At 39.2% G+C, this 16,103-nt stretch overlaps 4 protein-coding genes across 5 annotated transcripts; 1 reads left to right on the top strand and 3 right to left on the bottom strand.

Moving 5' to 3' along the window:
* Positions 1-148: 148 nt before the first annotated feature.
* Positions 149-3,658, top strand: LOC105164567 (Myosin heavy chain-related protein). The gene is made up of 2 exons (XM_011083241.3): positions 149-569; positions 1,185-3,658. Exons 1-2 carry the CDS (start codon positions 519-521, stop codon positions 3,453-3,455), a joined length of 2,322 nt encoding a protein of 773 aa, XP_011081543.1. The 5' UTR covers positions 149-518; the 3' UTR covers positions 3,456-3,658.
* Positions 3,659-4,012: 354 nt separating this feature from the next.
* LOC105164568 (Protein kinase superfamily protein) lies at positions 4,013-7,536 on the bottom strand. The gene is made up of 5 exons (XM_011083242.3): positions 7,259-7,536; positions 6,225-6,594; positions 6,009-6,100; positions 5,428-5,901; positions 4,013-5,176 (listed from the first exon to the last, which is right to left on the bottom strand). The coding sequence occupies exons 2-5, from the start codon at positions 6,588-6,590 to the stop codon at positions 4,237-4,239; spliced, it is 1,872 nt and encodes a 623-aa protein (XP_011081544.1). The 5' UTR covers positions 6,591-6,594; positions 7,259-7,536; the 3' UTR covers positions 4,013-4,236.
* Positions 7,537-9,808: 2,272 nt separating this feature from the next.
* Positions 9,809-10,786, bottom strand: PDE334 (ATPase, F0 complex, subunit B/B', bacterial/chloroplast). The gene has a single exon (XM_020694563.2). It carries the CDS (start codon positions 10,639-10,641, stop codon positions 9,991-9,993), a length of 651 nt encoding a protein of 216 aa, XP_020550222.2. The 5' UTR covers positions 10,642-10,786; the 3' UTR covers positions 9,809-9,990.
* A 403-nt stretch (positions 10,787-11,189) lies between these two features.
* On the bottom strand, positions 11,190-15,428 carry LOC105164569 (Ubiquitin-like superfamily protein). 2 transcript variants are annotated; one of them, XM_011083244.3, is made up of 5 exons: positions 14,842-15,428; positions 14,478-14,577; positions 13,713-13,812; positions 12,575-12,666; positions 11,190-12,045 (listed from the first exon to the last, which is right to left on the bottom strand). In XM_011083244.3, exons 1-5 carry the CDS (start codon positions 15,017-15,019, stop codon positions 11,772-11,774), a joined length of 744 nt encoding a protein of 247 aa, XP_011081546.1. In that variant the 5' UTR covers positions 15,020-15,428; the 3' UTR covers positions 11,190-11,771. The 2 variants fall into 2 exon arrangements, with proteins under 2 accessions (XP_011081546.1, XP_011081545.1); XM_011083243.3 differs by having other exon boundaries at positions 11,190-12,051; positions 14,842-15,425.
* Positions 15,429-16,103: the final 675 nt, after the last annotated feature.

Below are 16,103 nucleotides of genomic sequence, written 5' to 3'. Positions count from 1 at the left end.
TACTACACTACACTCTTATAAATAACAATAATAATAATAAACATCTCAATTCCATTGTAATTTGTTTTATATTCTCAAAAGAATCATGTATTTATTTATTTATGATCTATAACAGTGGTCGCAGTGGGACGACTATTATTATTAATAATAATAAGAAAATCCCAAAAACACCCCTAACTCCTGAAGTAAATGGTGGAGTGGGGCGGGGGATGCCGACGCTGACGGTGACGGTGACGGTGACGGTGATGGCGGTTTATAAAGAAAGCACTACCAACTGATACGCCACCTCTCCCTCTCCCTCTCCTTCACAGTTCACACTGTTGACGTGCTCCTCGTTTCTCCTCCATTTCCTATCCCTTCCCACACCTTCAAGACTTCTTTCCTCCCATCCCCGTATCTATTCCTTCACATTCTCACTCTTAGTATTTCAGTTCTAATCCATGGCCATGGGAGCCCCATTTTTGGTGTATGTAAAGGTCCGCCGTTTGAGATCAGTTGTGGTGCTCAGCATATGAGCCATGGCGCTTTCTGCCTCTTTTTCCCTACCTTCTTCTCATCACTTCTCTCAGGTCTCTCGCTAATTCTCATTCTACATATGTGTATTTTACATATTTTGATTTTTTCTTTTTTTTTGGTTTTATGTAATTAACTTCTGTTATTTGCTGGATTGTCATGCTTTTTTCTTTCTTTTGATAACTCTGTTTCCGTTATTATTAGTAACTGTTATTTGACTTGCTTTTATGCAAAGCGATTTTTGTTGTTTCTTGGTTGCACCCTCCCGTATTCCACTGAGATTTGTATGTGAGATTGGAAATTCGGAAATTCCTCAATTAACTTCGAGTTTCAGATGAAGAATTGAACTTAGAAGATTAAACGGAACGATGAACTGCGGTTTGTTAAAATTTGTGTGAAAAATTTCATCCTAAAAAGGCAGCCAATTAGTACCATCTGTTTCATAATTTTTCTGCATTGATATGCTCTTCCTGTGAGTAGTTTTTCCTTTTAATTTCGGATATTCCTAGAAACTCCGCAGCAATGGAAAGGATTTCAGTATTACAATACTTTTTGCTGGAGTTAGTATTGGCATATTAGTTGAGCTGTTACCAACTCAGTATTAGCTGGATGCAGCAATCCACAATTTCTTGTATTGTATATGAGGTTGTGACTTTGACAGTCTTGTGCAGTTATTCTATTCTGATCTCAAATTGAAGCATAAGAGATTAGGATTTCTGAAGCCACAAAGAAGAAAATTTCAGTACTTGTGGATTGTCAAATCGGTGTTAGACAGCAGGATATCATCGAGCATTAGGGACAATGGGGCAACTGAACCAGCCAGAGTTCTTCTGGAGAGGCTGTTTGCTCAAACACAGAAACTTGAGGAACATATAGGGAGAGATCCTCGTTCATCGCATGCTGCTGAGCTGGGTGTGAATCTTGGGAAGCTGGAATCTGATCTTCATGCTGCCCTGGCAGCCTTGAAGAAGAAGGAAGAAGATCTGCAAGCTGCAGAGAGGAAAGTATTGTCGGAGTACAATGAAATTAATCGTGCCAGGAAGGACTTGGAGCAACGAGAAGGAGACATAATAGCTGCTAGAATTAAACAGGAAACACTAGAAGAGGAGCTAAGACAGGCCAATATAGACTTAGCATCTCAAGCCACAGAAATTGGGGATCTTAAACTTCATCTAAAGGAGAGGGATCAGGAGATATCAGCCTGTCAATCTGCACTCTCAGCCAAAGAAGAGGAAATCATAAAGATGAAACATGAATTAATGAAGAAGAGTGAAGAAACTGCCAATGCTGAAGCAGAACTCAGATCTATGGCCAGGCTCTTGGATGAAGCAAATAAAATTGTACAGAAGCAAGAAGTCGAGCTCCAGCAACTCCAGAGCGAAATTCATAAGAAAGAGGATGAGCTAGAAATTTCCATCAGCATGCAGAAAAGTGAAGCTGAGAAATTGAAACTTGCTGAAGCAAAGTTGGAGAAGCAAACGATGGATTGGCTAGTGGCGCAAAAAGAACTGAAGAAGCTGGCAGAGGAAACATCTAGCCATGTTGGGAAAGCAAATGAAACTCTGGAGGAGTTTGGAAGAGTAAAGAAGCTTCTTTCAGATGTGAGATCTGAGCTGGTTTCATCTCAGAAAGCATTGGCTTCTTCTAGACAGAAAATGGAAGGTCAAGATCAGCTGTTGGAAAGGCAGCTTACAGAACTTGAAGAGCAAAGGAGGAGTGTTATGTCTTACATGAAGAGTCTGAGAGATGCTGAAGTAGAAGTGGAGAGTGAGAGAGTGAAACTAAAGGTTGCTGAAGCTCGAAACAAGGAGCTCGAAAGGGATTTATCCATGGAGAAAGAGCTTATTGGTGAGTTACAGAATGAATTAGAAAAAGAGAAATCATCCTTGGAAGAAGCAATTCAGGAGATTTTGGCTCTGCAGAAGGAGATAGATGATAAGAGTGCTGCATTTGAACAAACAGAGACTCTTCTCAAGGCTAAAGAGTCAGAATTGGTGGAAGCAAGGCTAGAGATCCAGCAATTAAGATCTGGACGTGCTTCCCTTCAACTTGTATTGGAAGAGAAGAACTTGGAACTCTCAGATGCAAAAAAGATGTTGGAGGAAGTAAATCAGGAGATTGCTGAACTAAATGGAATTTTGTTCAGCAGAGAAGATGAGCTTCATCAAGCAATGTCCATGCTAAAGGAGAAGGATGAACATTCCCAAACTATGCAACATGAACTAAGCAATGCAAAATTAAGATTCGCAGAAGCCGAGACAGTGGTGGAAAAAATTGTAGATCTCACTAAGGAAGTGGTTCTATCATTTAATCAGGAAGGCTGTTCTGCACTGAGCCCATTTGAACAGAACAATGTCAGATTGCCGCCTCCATTACTATATGGTCCAGCTGATGGTTTTAAGTGGCAGAAAAAACAGCTTGAAGCTGAACTTGAGTTTACCCGACAAAGCCTGAGAGCAAAGGAAATGGAAATTCTTGCAGCACAGAAGGCTCTCACCATTAAAGATGAGGAGCTAAAAATGGTCCTCCAAAAATTGGATGCTAGAGAAAAGGAAATAACAGAACTTAAGAGAGATATGATGCGAGATAAAGATGATCTCAGAAAACTTAATGCTTTGGCACAGGAAAGAATTGGTGAAAGGAGTGTTGGTGACCTTGCAATTGAGAAACTCCAACTAGAAGCAGCTCAACTGGAAGTTGAAGCTGCAACAAGTGCTCTACAAAAGATCACAGAGATGAGTCGGGAGCTTCTGAACGAAGCTGGTTTGACCATTGAGGCTGATGACACTAGCCTTTTTGAGCAGAATGGCTCTGAGGCTAGGATAAATGCAATCACTGACAATGAATGTTCTGGAGAAGTTAAATCAGAACTGTCCCGACTTCTGACTTTGACTGAGCAGCTTGTCAAAGAAGCGGGTATTGCGGGTGAAACAAGCCAGTAAAACAGTTTTAGAATTTCTCAACTTTATAGAGATGTAGGCATCTAACCAATTGTGTAATCTAGTTGATGCGAAGTTGGATATATCTACTCCTGCATTCTGGGATTTAAAGTTCCTGGGAGGCATTATGTGAGGTGGTTGGTTCGGTTGTTTTTCGCTGTTGTTTGTTCAAAGGAATGTTAATAAGGCAGAATTTGTTTGCTTTCTTTTCTTCATGTTGTACGGTTGGTTTAGTGTTAGCTTCCACTTGAACTGCAACTTCACCTTTCCCTAATAATGATACCTTACCAAATTTGAAATGAGCTGTTGCATGTTATTGTCGGAATGCTATCATCTCTTTTCTCTTTATAAAACCTGAATTTGATGCATGAAAATTAGGTACCTACCTGTGTTCCCAATGACATAACCAAACATCTCAGTTGCAGAATGTTGGTTTTCTTTTTCTGTTTGAGACGCTGATGGTTATGCCTTCGTTCTGCTAAACGAATCGAACACACACTGCAAACACCCAACAAGGAGCTTCTTCCATGGAGGGCTTTGTCCATCGAATAACATAGGCGTAACTAAATAACACATGAATTAAACAGCCAACCCAACAGACGATTAGGATTCATATACATAATCATGCGAAGAGGTAAATGACGACCAACCATCTATTTACATAACTGGCTACCAGTTCCCAAGTTCAGTCCCTAAGTAAACCTTCAGGAAAGACGGGAATTCAACTTCATTGGTATTAATGTTAATTTACAAACACCCTGCAATGGTCAGTTTGTGTAACACATCATCTGAAAATGTTAGTAACCTTTGGAGGACGCCACACAGCATTGTTAGCACTCTGGCCATCCACATTTTGATTGTCATTTTGCACTACAGTGTTCTTTCCATTCTTTTCGCTTGACATCCCCCTTCCCACTTTCTTTCCAACAAAAAGCCCCAACTTCATCGCCGTAAATAGACCCAATGCCATCAGCAGTGGCCTGACAGCCCAGTGAAAATCCTCTAGATGTTGGTACTTTTTCACCATACTATGGCAAGTGTTGAATGATACTAGTTCGACTTCAGCTGGATCACCCAAGAAGATGTTGTTCACATCTCCAATTGCCAGTCTGCCTGGGAACTTCACAATGAGGCAGCCATTAGGCAGCACCTGAGAAATTCTCCCTGTTGCCCACTCTCCCCCTCTTTTTCGAGGCCATTCAAACCGAGGGCTAAATACATTAGATTTGAGCTTCACAAACTGTCCCACACAATAGGGTTTTGCCATCTGGAATTGAGAATAGTCACCCTTCCAAAGAGTCTCCAGTCCTATAAATGCAACAGCCACACTTCCATCACGACCAATTGAATGGAGAACGCCTACTGGTGAGTGCTTCTTGTCTTCTTTCTTTAACCGCACCCAATCTCCTGCAGCCAAGCCAAATGTGACCCGCTCCAATGTGGAAACATGAACTCTTATTGGGTCATGAAGTCCATGTACCCTCACTAACACAAATCCATCTTGGTCGGTATCCCGTTCCAGACCAACTACAGTTCCCTCAGGGACATCCATATTTTTGGGGTTGCATGAGTTTGGTGATTTCCTAGATCGGACCATGTCACCAACTTGGAGGTGATCCTTCGCAAGGAACCACTCTGTATAACCAACACCTCCTGGTTTCTCCCTTATCATTTTACTTCCAAGATCTGTCCAGCCTCCATCCTGGTTAACTGCGCTCTGTGAACTGCAAATTCAGTAAAAGTTTGCTTAGAAGTATATGCTAAACCATCTGAAGTCTTAACTTGAACTATGAGCCATCAATTTTCTACCTAATTTTTCCCCATTTTACCAGAAAAATCCTAGATTTCAAATGTCAGAACCCACATATGTCTACCGAAGATGTAGCAGTCAAAACAAGAAACTCATTGGAGTGATTCGGAAAGTCTCTCAACTATAATCTAATGCCAAAAAGAAAATAACTGGATAAGATGATACCTCTTAAAAGCATGCAAAATATCTGCCATGACAGGACGACTCCTGAAGTCATACTCAAAACAGCCAATAATGACATTTTCAACTGCAGGAGGAAGCCCACTGGGAATATGAGGTCTTTCTTGCTTTGTTACAACCAGTTTGTATATTTCCTCAATTGATTTACCACTCCAAGGTTGCGTTCCAGTTAACATTTCCAATATGCTGCACCCAAATCCCCATGAATCAGTCTCAACAGATATCGGACCTCTTACTTCTGGTTGCCATTGTTCTGGAGCCATGTAATTAGGAGTACCAAGTGGCCGAGCCATGTCAGTACTGGGCAATGAAATTCCTAACAGTACATAAGCTATACCAATATCCCCAACAATTGCCTGGTCATTTGCATTCAAGAGGAAATTAAAAGGTTTAAGGTTTAGAATAAGGATCTCTTTTGCATGCAGGTCCATTATCCCTTGAGCTAGATCTGCCCCATACCTGTGGATATAATCACAGAGGCAGTAAATATGCAATAGTTTTCATGCAATTTTAAGCTCGCGAAAACGTTCAATTTTCCACAAGAATCTGATACAATACAAAGATACCTCAGAACATCAGTCAGTGACAGCTTCCCTCCTTTGAAGCGAGCCATCTTGTCTCCAACTGAGCCTTCATAAAATTTCATGACAATGCATATCTAGAAGAGTGAAACAAAAAAGGCTTCAGATAAAGGGTATCTGGAATTCCTTTCTTTTATCTTCTCCTTGACATGAGGTAAGGGGATTCTTAGCACTACAACAAAGGTCAAATAGGAAACTCACTTTCTTATTTATAACTGAGAGTCCATGGATCCAACAAACTGTTTCTAACCCTTGGCACTTAGAAATTAAATTACCCAGCCTATTCAAGACGTCTCTAATATTGTCTTCTTTAATTGGATGCAACACCTTAACAGCAACTTCATGATACTCTTCATAGTCTTCAGATGTGCAATGATGAGTCGCTAACCAAACATCACCAAAGGGCCCTCTTCCCATCCGGTGCCTGAGTTTAATTGTTGCTGGGTCAATCCATGGATTGATTTGGTTAGATGATGCAACAACAGAACCACTCTGCACAGAGTCTCCTTCCACAAACACAAAGTCAAATAAAGACGCTGGCTGATTAGCAACAACTTGTCCCGCCATTCTCCTAAAATATTGAAGATAAAATTATTCATATGGAAATCACTGACCGTGTCAATAATAAATGTCTAAAGGTAGACAAGAAAATAGAACAAATGTGTGAAAAAGCTACAGAAAAGACCAGAAATCCAAACATGTCATATACATGGATCATAAAACTATGTACGAATTTCATTCCAATTCATGAACATATAATGATCAGAAGTAACAGCAAGAAATAAGCATAGCTACGTCCCTCAAAAGAGATCAGGGTTGACAAAGACAGCATCTTTTTGGTAAGCAAGAAACATCCCCAACTAAAATGGGTCACCTCCTGGCCGAAATTTCTGTTTCGCAGGCTACCTCCCATACAGAAAAATCATTCTCACTTTTCTTTTAAGCTCCGGCGGAGACATAGAACTTCAAGCTTCAAATAAACCCAATCTTCAATCCAAGATAAAGAGCATTTTTCGTTTAAGAAATATGTTTATGCAAGGATCATTCAACAATAAAAAGAACCCTCATGATTTTATGTTTCTTTCTTTACGGAAATTCACTGAGGAACAGGGAAATCGCAGAGTTCCACGACAACCATAGAGAAAACTGGTCAGAATAGAAATATACAGCCACATATGCACATGTATCTCCGACTGGAAGGGAATATTAAACAGGAATTACACAAGGAAACTTACTGACAGTGTGGAGTAGGAAAATATTGTGATGAAATCAAAATATACGGGGAAAAAGAAAAACTCGGGAATTTCGACGAATTAAACAAAGTATGAGTAATAATCGATCATCTTCATGATTTAAAGGATGACAAAATAATTACAGAAGGTCTACAGCAAGACCGAAGTATAGTATGGATTATGGAAGGGAAGAGAGAGAAGAGCGAAGGAAAGTGAGAGAGAGAAGAAGGTAAATATAAAGAGAGAGAGAGAGAGACGGTGTGGCTTAGGCTTACGTACGCCATCGTGCTTGCGCATTCAATTATTCCTTCTTCTACTACTAATATAATATTAATATATTGAATCTTGATTTTCTTTTTGGTAAAATCTCCAAATTTTATTTCACTCAATATTCCGACTTTTAACAATTAATAGAGATATTGGTCAGTGTTAGGATTTTAGCGATGAATTATTACTTACAAGTATTCAAGTCGTATTAAATTTGATTGAACCATATCTCTTAAATTGTATATCAATTATACATATTATATTTATTATATGATTAATTCAAATTCGATCAAGTTAGATTTGAACTAAAATTTCTCAATACCCAAAAGGTTTTTTTGCAAACATAATTTATCTTTTCAAGAATTAACAAATTATACTTCCATTACGCATTCATTTTCATCACATTCATTCACATACATATATTAGTAAGAAAATGATGGGTACTGAAATTTCACATTAAATTCTCCTCTGCCTCTTTCTTGCATTTAATTTGTGAATCAAAATGCATGGAATGGATTTATGTTACTACTTGAGTTGTGCCATCCAAATGGGTCTCTCATTCGTACAAGAAATTAGAAGCATGACCATATCTCTCCAAAGTTGAGACTAAAAGACAGTGCTGTGTTGCAAGTCACTGTACCTTCTTAATTTTTGATTCAATCTCTTGACCACTTCCATTCGGAATTCCTTCCTTTAAATAAATTGGATGAAAGTGAAAGGGCGCAAGCAAACCAATTACTCCTCTACTCTAATTTTGTCCTCAACCTCAACTATTTTCCCACTTTGCACTTCATGTATTGCCCCTTTGCAAGAATAGTAGCAATCCAGTGAGTATTTGTTTTCTCGGAAAATCTCAGCAGCTCCTGACCCTGATTTTCATGTTGTCATTTTGATTCAACAACAAGAGGAGTTTTCCAGTCTTTTAGATGTGAAGTGAATAAGAAACGAGACATGAATTTTGATACTTTGAAAATAGCCATCTATTTCTGCAATTTCTTGTGGTTCGTTCCTCCAACCACATTCTATAATGAATTCCTTCCTAGACCGAACAAGTTTATCTGATGAACAATATATATATGTATTCATTCATTCATCAGTAGGAACACATTCTGTAATAAGATATCTCATGCTTATTAAAAGAGGTTTTCAGGTCAGTCCACATATTGTTATTGAAGCACAAATGCCGCAACATTGAGAAAGGTAAGAGGAGAATTAGAGTGGGTTCATCCTTGCCTCTCTTTTCTCATCAGTAGGGGCAGTGACCATTTTGGGTCGGATGCTCAACATGACGATTATCAGCTTTGATGAGCCACCACTGATTGCCAATTACCTCTTTAACTAAACCCACTATCAACCTCATAAGAAACTGAAGTACAGTGAAAGATGTTCTTTTGTTTTAAGTGAGTTCAAAATGAAATAAACAGCTATCGAAGGAACTTACAGATTGTTCTGAGATTCGGGCTTCCTTTTGTGTATCTACATCTCAGGATCACAGGAGTTAATCCATCTACTAACAGAAACTCAGGGTCATTGCTGCCATGGATTCTTCAAGTTCTCTAGAATTATTCTAAGGTCTTAAAGTAATTACAGAAAAGCATTTTCAACTGCTATACTTCACTAATGGAGTACTCCTAGTTCAACTGTTGCGTATTAGCTAATGTTGCAGGAAGATCGACTTCACCCAACTCAGGAATACAACAATCAGGGAATAATGTTTGCATCTTAACTTAAGATGCAAGAGGGAGCAAGCAGTAAGTTCAGATGATGACAAATGCTCCAAACTAGATTCTCTTCAGCAAAATTTCTACATAGGTTTGTATTTTCATATCAAAGAACAACTAACAACATTTGTATGATCTCAACTCCTTCTAGTTTATAACGCTCCTCTAAGAAGTCAGAGCCTGCAGGCGTGAAGAAGTTTTGAGGATGAGGATTCAATGCCTACATAATTCATAATCTATGAGAATAAAACTTTAGATAGGTTCGCATTCCCACCAATTAACACTAGATGTGTACTTCCAGAAGTATGAACCATGATGAAGAACCAGGCATAAACAACTGAAAAGGACAATTTCCGCAGCAACACCAAGAATTTGGAAGAAGGATGGAGTTACCATTTCAAATAACTCCTGAGAGCTTTCCAAATCAACTAGGAAACAGCCCAAATGTTTGCTGCAGAATTTGCTTTGAAATCTGAAGCAAGATTCTGTAGACAAATGCAATTGAATTGCTAATATTGAATTTGAACTCAACAGCCACTAAAACCATTCAGTCTAAACACAAATCTTAACAGAGTAACTCCCAACACTCATTCATTAATTATTATACAGTATGTCTTTAGATCATTTGCACATCACATCAATCATAACCCAAAAGAAAGAACGGAAAAGAAAAGGGTACCCAAATTAACTACAAATCGAAGTGGATACATAACTTGCAATCCACAAACCAAAAGAAGGCATTTTTCCTCAAGAAACAGGGAGCACCTTCTTCACTATCTCCTCACTAAGGGCTGCAATCTGCGAATCAAGTGCTTTCACAGTTTCCTCCTTCTGCTTCTCCAAACTAGACAAGGCCTCCTGCAGCTCAGCCTCCACCTTCTTTCTTCCCTCCGCCAGCTTCTGCTCCACCTCAATCTGAGTCTCCTTCTTCATCTTATTGAGGGCTGCCGATATCTCCGCCCTGGCGGCCTTCATCACCGCCGCCGCCTGGTCCTCCAGCTGTTTCACCTCTGTAGAAGTGTCCTTCACGCTGTTCAGCTTCTCTCTAATCGCGGCGTCTCTTTCATCCATGAATTTTCCAAGTGGGGTGTAGTAAACCTTGTCTAAGGCAAACATGAGGAACAAGAATTCCAATGCAATGATGGGGAGGGTGAGATTGAAATCGAAAAGGGCTGCCTTTTCGATTTCCACAGCGAGTGACGGCGGCGCGTGAGCGAGTGAGAAGGTGGTGGCGGCGGCGAGGAGGGAGGGTAGTTGGTGGAGTTTTGCGAATTTGGGCAGCGCTATTTTAGGTAGGGAAAGTTGGGGGAGTGGGTGGGGATGGGATTTGAGTTTGGGGGTGGGGGGAATGGAAGAGGTTATTAGAGACTTGGAAGAGGCCATGATCATGTTAGCCATGGCTGATCTGCTGCTGCTGTTCTTCCTCTTCTTGTTTCTGTATTATTATTATTTTCCTGTTAGTTTAGTTTCTGGGAATGATTGGTGAAAACAATTTTTGAATATCTTCACAGAGCCGAAGGCTATCCCTTTGTGTGCCACACAATTATGGTGAGGTTGGGATTGAACTGAAATGAAATTCAAGATTCTGGGCTGGGCCGTGCTGCTCACGTGCTGTCCATGCACCAGTTTAAGTATTGGTGGTCTTTTCTTGTTTTTTAGAGCTGAGCTGCAGGTTTCTGGTTTCCTAACATTCCATTTCTATTGATTATTACGAGTGTATGATTTGATTGGAGCTCACAGAACTCTCATTCAACCGGATACAAGTGATGGTGCAGCAGTCTTTGCTATGTATGAATCTTTAAGTGATGGTGCAGCAGTCTTTGCTAAGTATGAATCTTTTTTACACCCATGATAATTGATAAATGTCATTTTTGGGACAAGTGCAAATTTCCTCCTGGTTTTTGCGTGATATATAAAATAACCTACCTAACTAAACGTAGAAGAAATTAAAGAAGAAAAGTTTGATTCCATAACAAACACACGAGGACAAGGATGACTTCTTGACTTATTACATACTTACATAAGAAATCATAGGGTAAGGCCCTGGACTCATTGGGGGGTTATACTTCAAGACAGCCAAACCTACTTGACGTCAGACCCAGTTACAATCTGAATACACTAGGCTAATATTGGTTAATCATCCATACCGAACAGGAAAAATTCCAAGATCAACCCACAGTAAAACCAGATTGCCAGTGTCTTCTCCCCCATCAGTTCTGCAATGCAGATAGTTAACAATGAAAAAATCTGGAGGAATCCAACTGTGACAAGGCAAAAGATTCCTACTCTACTGCCGGAAACAGCTATCTAAGATGTAATGGTGAAGAACATGAAGCACAAAACAACTCATTTCTGCAGTTTGCAACTGCATGTATCCGCGCATTCCTTTACACAAATACAGCTTCGATGGCTATTGAGACCTTGCTGGCATTACCATGTGGGGTTAGAAAGTTAACTTCCAACTGAAATCTAACACCAGTGGTCAATGCGAGCAGTCCCAAAGAGTTGGATATACAACTGTCCACGAGTTACTCTCCATCCCAAGTTTCTCTCCGAGATTCACACTTACAGCTGGAACATCGTAAGAGACTCTTGAAACTTCCTAGTCTGTTGTCAGAATGTCTTGAGCTACCCCTCTCTTTGTCGCTCAACAACCTACGGTATGGGAACCACCCTCTTAACAAGTGATTTATCCTGTGTTCACAACGTGAAATGATACCATCCTCTGTCTCAGCACAATCATCTTGGTTGTCCTCTAAATTCCATGTATGATGACCATCATCTTTTTGTCCGTCTTCACAACTGCAACTGAGTTCACATAACATGAATTTTCATCTCATAACCATGACTAATGATAATATAAATTTATCAAGGCCAAGAAAGTGGTGATGATGTCAATTCTATAGCATACTAGCTACTTCTTGATGATCTAGTTTAAAAGGTACAAACAAAACGCAGGGAATTGTGTATCAAATATCAAAGGAATATACAAGTTTAAAGAAATGATTTGATGCAAATAACAGACACAATGATAGTGGACATGATATTGCTGAATAGTGAATACCAATGCAATAGATATACCTGAAAATTGAAGCCAAAATCTTCATGAAAGGAAAAAGGAGAAAAATGTTAACTTCTACTACTAGAATGTCTACTTAAGCTATCATACAACAGAATAGAATTTCACGCTGATATGAAAGATGTATGGCACAACTCTTGTCTAAAATGTGTATTGAAGTTGTCTTTGCCACCTTGGAATTAACACCTTCCTGTGAACTGACTTAGATAATGTTCCACCCAATATAATACAAGATGCAAATGGTCAACTTACATGCAGGGTTCATGATCAGAATCAGGGTCCTCTCTCTCTGATGGTTCCTTAACCAAATTGTAGGTATCGGAAGCATTATGAACAAACTGCAGCTGTAGGTGCCAAAAAACTGAAGATTGTTATGCAGAACAAAAGGTGAAAACACCAATTATCTAATGTAAAGATGGATCTAGTTTAAAGAACTCTCACAGTGTTGAATGAAAGAGAGCATCAGCAAAGTGAAGAAAACAGTAACAAATGTAAATAAGATTCTGTCATTAATTCACTCTGATGTTTCCTGATTATACTCCAAGATCTACTTTGCAGAGCCACCGCAATTGTCAAGCCACAGATCACATTTTGCTAGTTATTTCAATCACAAACCTATGTGTCAAGATCTGTATTAGGGCTCATTTCATTCAAAATTCTCGACATGGACAAGTATATTAGGGTACCACTGTTTGGGAAGATATATTTTTCCAGAGAAATTAATTCATTTTTAAGATCTAATTACCTCCTTGCCTTCTCAGATCACAAACTTCTCATACAGTCATAACTGTTCATTTTCTTTCTATTCACTCAATGAAATAATTAAATTGCAAACGGTCTGGTATGGGCAGGGAAAGCCTCCCTATTTCCTTAAATATTGTAAACATTTAAGAAGGATCAAACCTTTTCTATCCACCATTTCCATGCTGAGGAAGTAGGAAAAATTGTTATATCCCCAGCCAATTTCATTTTCCCTGAGTTAATTCTTCTCAACCTGTCCAAGTACTTTGATTCTTTTAGCAGACTGGTGAGAAGTCACCCATTTCCTGTTGAAATCCACCTTTCCATGAAAGACCTGTTAAGCACTCTCTCCAAAGCCTGCCCCAACACTGGTTTAAGTAGGTAACCTTCATACCTTCTTCCTCACCATTTTACCAATGCCACAGCCATAATTAGACCATGAAGAGTTAATTACCCAATAGCAAGTTACATTTGGTTCAGCGCTTCTCTTAGGTTAACCACTACTACCATTACAGTATGTGTCATCTCATGCTTCAAGATATATAATACAACCTGAGCCATCAATCTCTAAAATGTGAAACTGTCTTCAAACAAATAACAAGTCTAGCAAAGGCAGGCCAAGACATATTTTCTTAAATTTATGACCAACCTGATCACCATCCCTGATGCCTAACATTCCAATATAATCGCTGTCATTCAGTAGCTTCTGGCCTTCATGACAAAGACAAAACTGTCCCCACACATGTTCCCTGCAGAGTTTTCAATTTAATTTATATTAGAAAGGACCAAATGAAATAAATTTACTAGACACCAGCCAAAATTATAGAACATCTACCAGAGATGAATCTCCACAAGGCTTAAATGACGGACAGTCATAGCCAAAACATAACTTACCAACCAACTCTGGTGGAAAAAGTTAAGACAAATAGGAAGTTATAGTCCAATGTAGTGCAGCACATTGTCGCAATTAAAAAGCCAAAACAACTTTTAGAACAAATGTAAAGAAAGATCTCTTTGCTACAGCCAAGGACTCAATTTTAACTATTCAGAAAGGCATAAAAGACGAGAAAATAAAATGTTGCTAGTGATAAAAAATTTAGATAACGCATTGATTAGTTTATTCATTTAGTTGCATGATCTTGAAGCTAATCCTTAGGGCAATGCCCGATGAAGAAGTTGTGGGGAGGAGCATTAAATTCCAACAAAAATAAAAATTTCAATCAGCTTGTATACATGACCACTGAAAAAGACTTGTCAATATTGACAAGTGAAATCCTCTTTGCCTCCCCTGCTCTCTCCAACAAAACAAAATAGAAATGTGAACATGGGCATTCACCCAACTCTCCCAGCCCACAGACACGTGCATGCATATGTGTGTGTATTTTATGTGTTTCACAAATGCAAATTACATTACCATGAAACACTACCAGGTCCCTTCTTTGGCAAATGATCAAATGCTGCTTCCACTGCCTCCTTCAGCTCCCCAACTGTCCCCGTGCTCGACACCTCAATGTCTTCAAATCAGGAAATACACATGAAATCAATTTCCTATTGCACAGACTCAAATACAAAAATGTAAATTATCCATACATAAACAAAAAAAAACCCACTGCCGCCCCAACATGCATAAATCTCATAGGGATAACTTGCTGTTTGCATTTATGTAGATCACACGAAATATAAATGCATGTGTAAATGGACAGGAGGCAGCCGACACATATACAAATAACGTATTTCAAATAATTCCAATCAACCACATAAAACAAAACAAAGTATACCGAAAGATGAGCCATCCAATTTGAGAATAGAGAGCCAGAGGGGGTGCTGAAAAAGCTCATGGTAAGAAAGGCTCCGTTTGGGGGAATCAATGTGTGCCATTGGGGGAAGTATACATGACAAAGATTCAGTCGAAAACCGAGGGTCATAATGATCGTCTCCGTGCTCCAAAATCTGCATCCTTACAAACAGAAAGGAAAGGAAGAAAAAACTATCCACGAGAAACCCTACAAATAAAAGACCACACAGAATGCAAAGGAAAAGCAGGATATATAGAGCTCTTGTTTATTATTTTATCCGCGAGAAGATTGGTTCGAGAAAATGGAATGTGATTAGCCGATTCTTTGGATGAAGATTGAAGCTAGGGTTTGCTTGTGTCGGGAGAGATTCTCGATATAGGCAGAGAGAGAGTAGAGAAGAGAATTTGGATCTATTTTTCTGTTCTCGTCCCTCTCTATTCATTGCTTGCCGGGAAACGATGGGGAAGAAATAAGAGAGGGGAAAGAATGGAGGTAGAAAGAGAGAGAGAGGAAGAAACAGGAAGAAGAAACGATGGGGAAGAAAGAGAAAGAGGGGTTTTTGACTTTTGGTATTTTTTTTTTATTATTATTATTTTAAATCATGAGATTTAATCATAAATTTTTTATATGGATATAGTTGAAATTAATAGGCAATATTGCATTTTTCGTCCTGTATGTATAGGGGTATGGCAAATTTGGTCCTCTAACTATCGCGGTGGCAATTTTGGTCCTGTATCTTTCAAATTTTCGCAATTTTGGTCCTTCAGCCTATTTTAGGACCATTTTGCCCTTCTAGCGAAAAATGAACCTTAGCCCCTATCATGCTTCAAGTTTGGCCCAACATGCTTCCGAAATAAACTAAGCCCTCATAAATTCATACCTTTTTTTCGACCGCCTTGTTCCCGGGTATTCCAAGTCCTCGATTTTACGGACTTTTTCGAACCACACTACCGCAGTAGATGGTTCGTAGGTACTTGGCTCCTTCAGCAACAAACAGCACAGCCCTATTTCATTTCCTACCTTAGGGCGTGAAAGGGACTCCAATATTGGGACTTAATAAAGTTTTGGATAAACAAATTGAACAGAAGCCTAACTTTTTATTGAAGAAATATAGGAAATATTACATAGATATTACTCCTCCGTTGGAGGAGACAACTGTTTAGCCTCTCATAGGATAGAGGACTAGACTCGTTGGGGAAACCTCCATAAACTGAAAGATTAAAATACTAGAAATATTGAAAACC

This window comes from Sesamum indicum, linkage group LG6, assembly GCF_026168435.1.
Source record: "Sesamum indicum cultivar Baizhima isolate 11 linkage group LG6, ASM2616843v1, whole genome shotgun sequence".
NCBI lineage: Eukaryota > Viridiplantae > Streptophyta > Magnoliopsida > Lamiales > Pedaliaceae > Sesamum > Sesamum indicum.
This window is presented reverse-complemented; position numbering and strand designations above follow the sequence as displayed.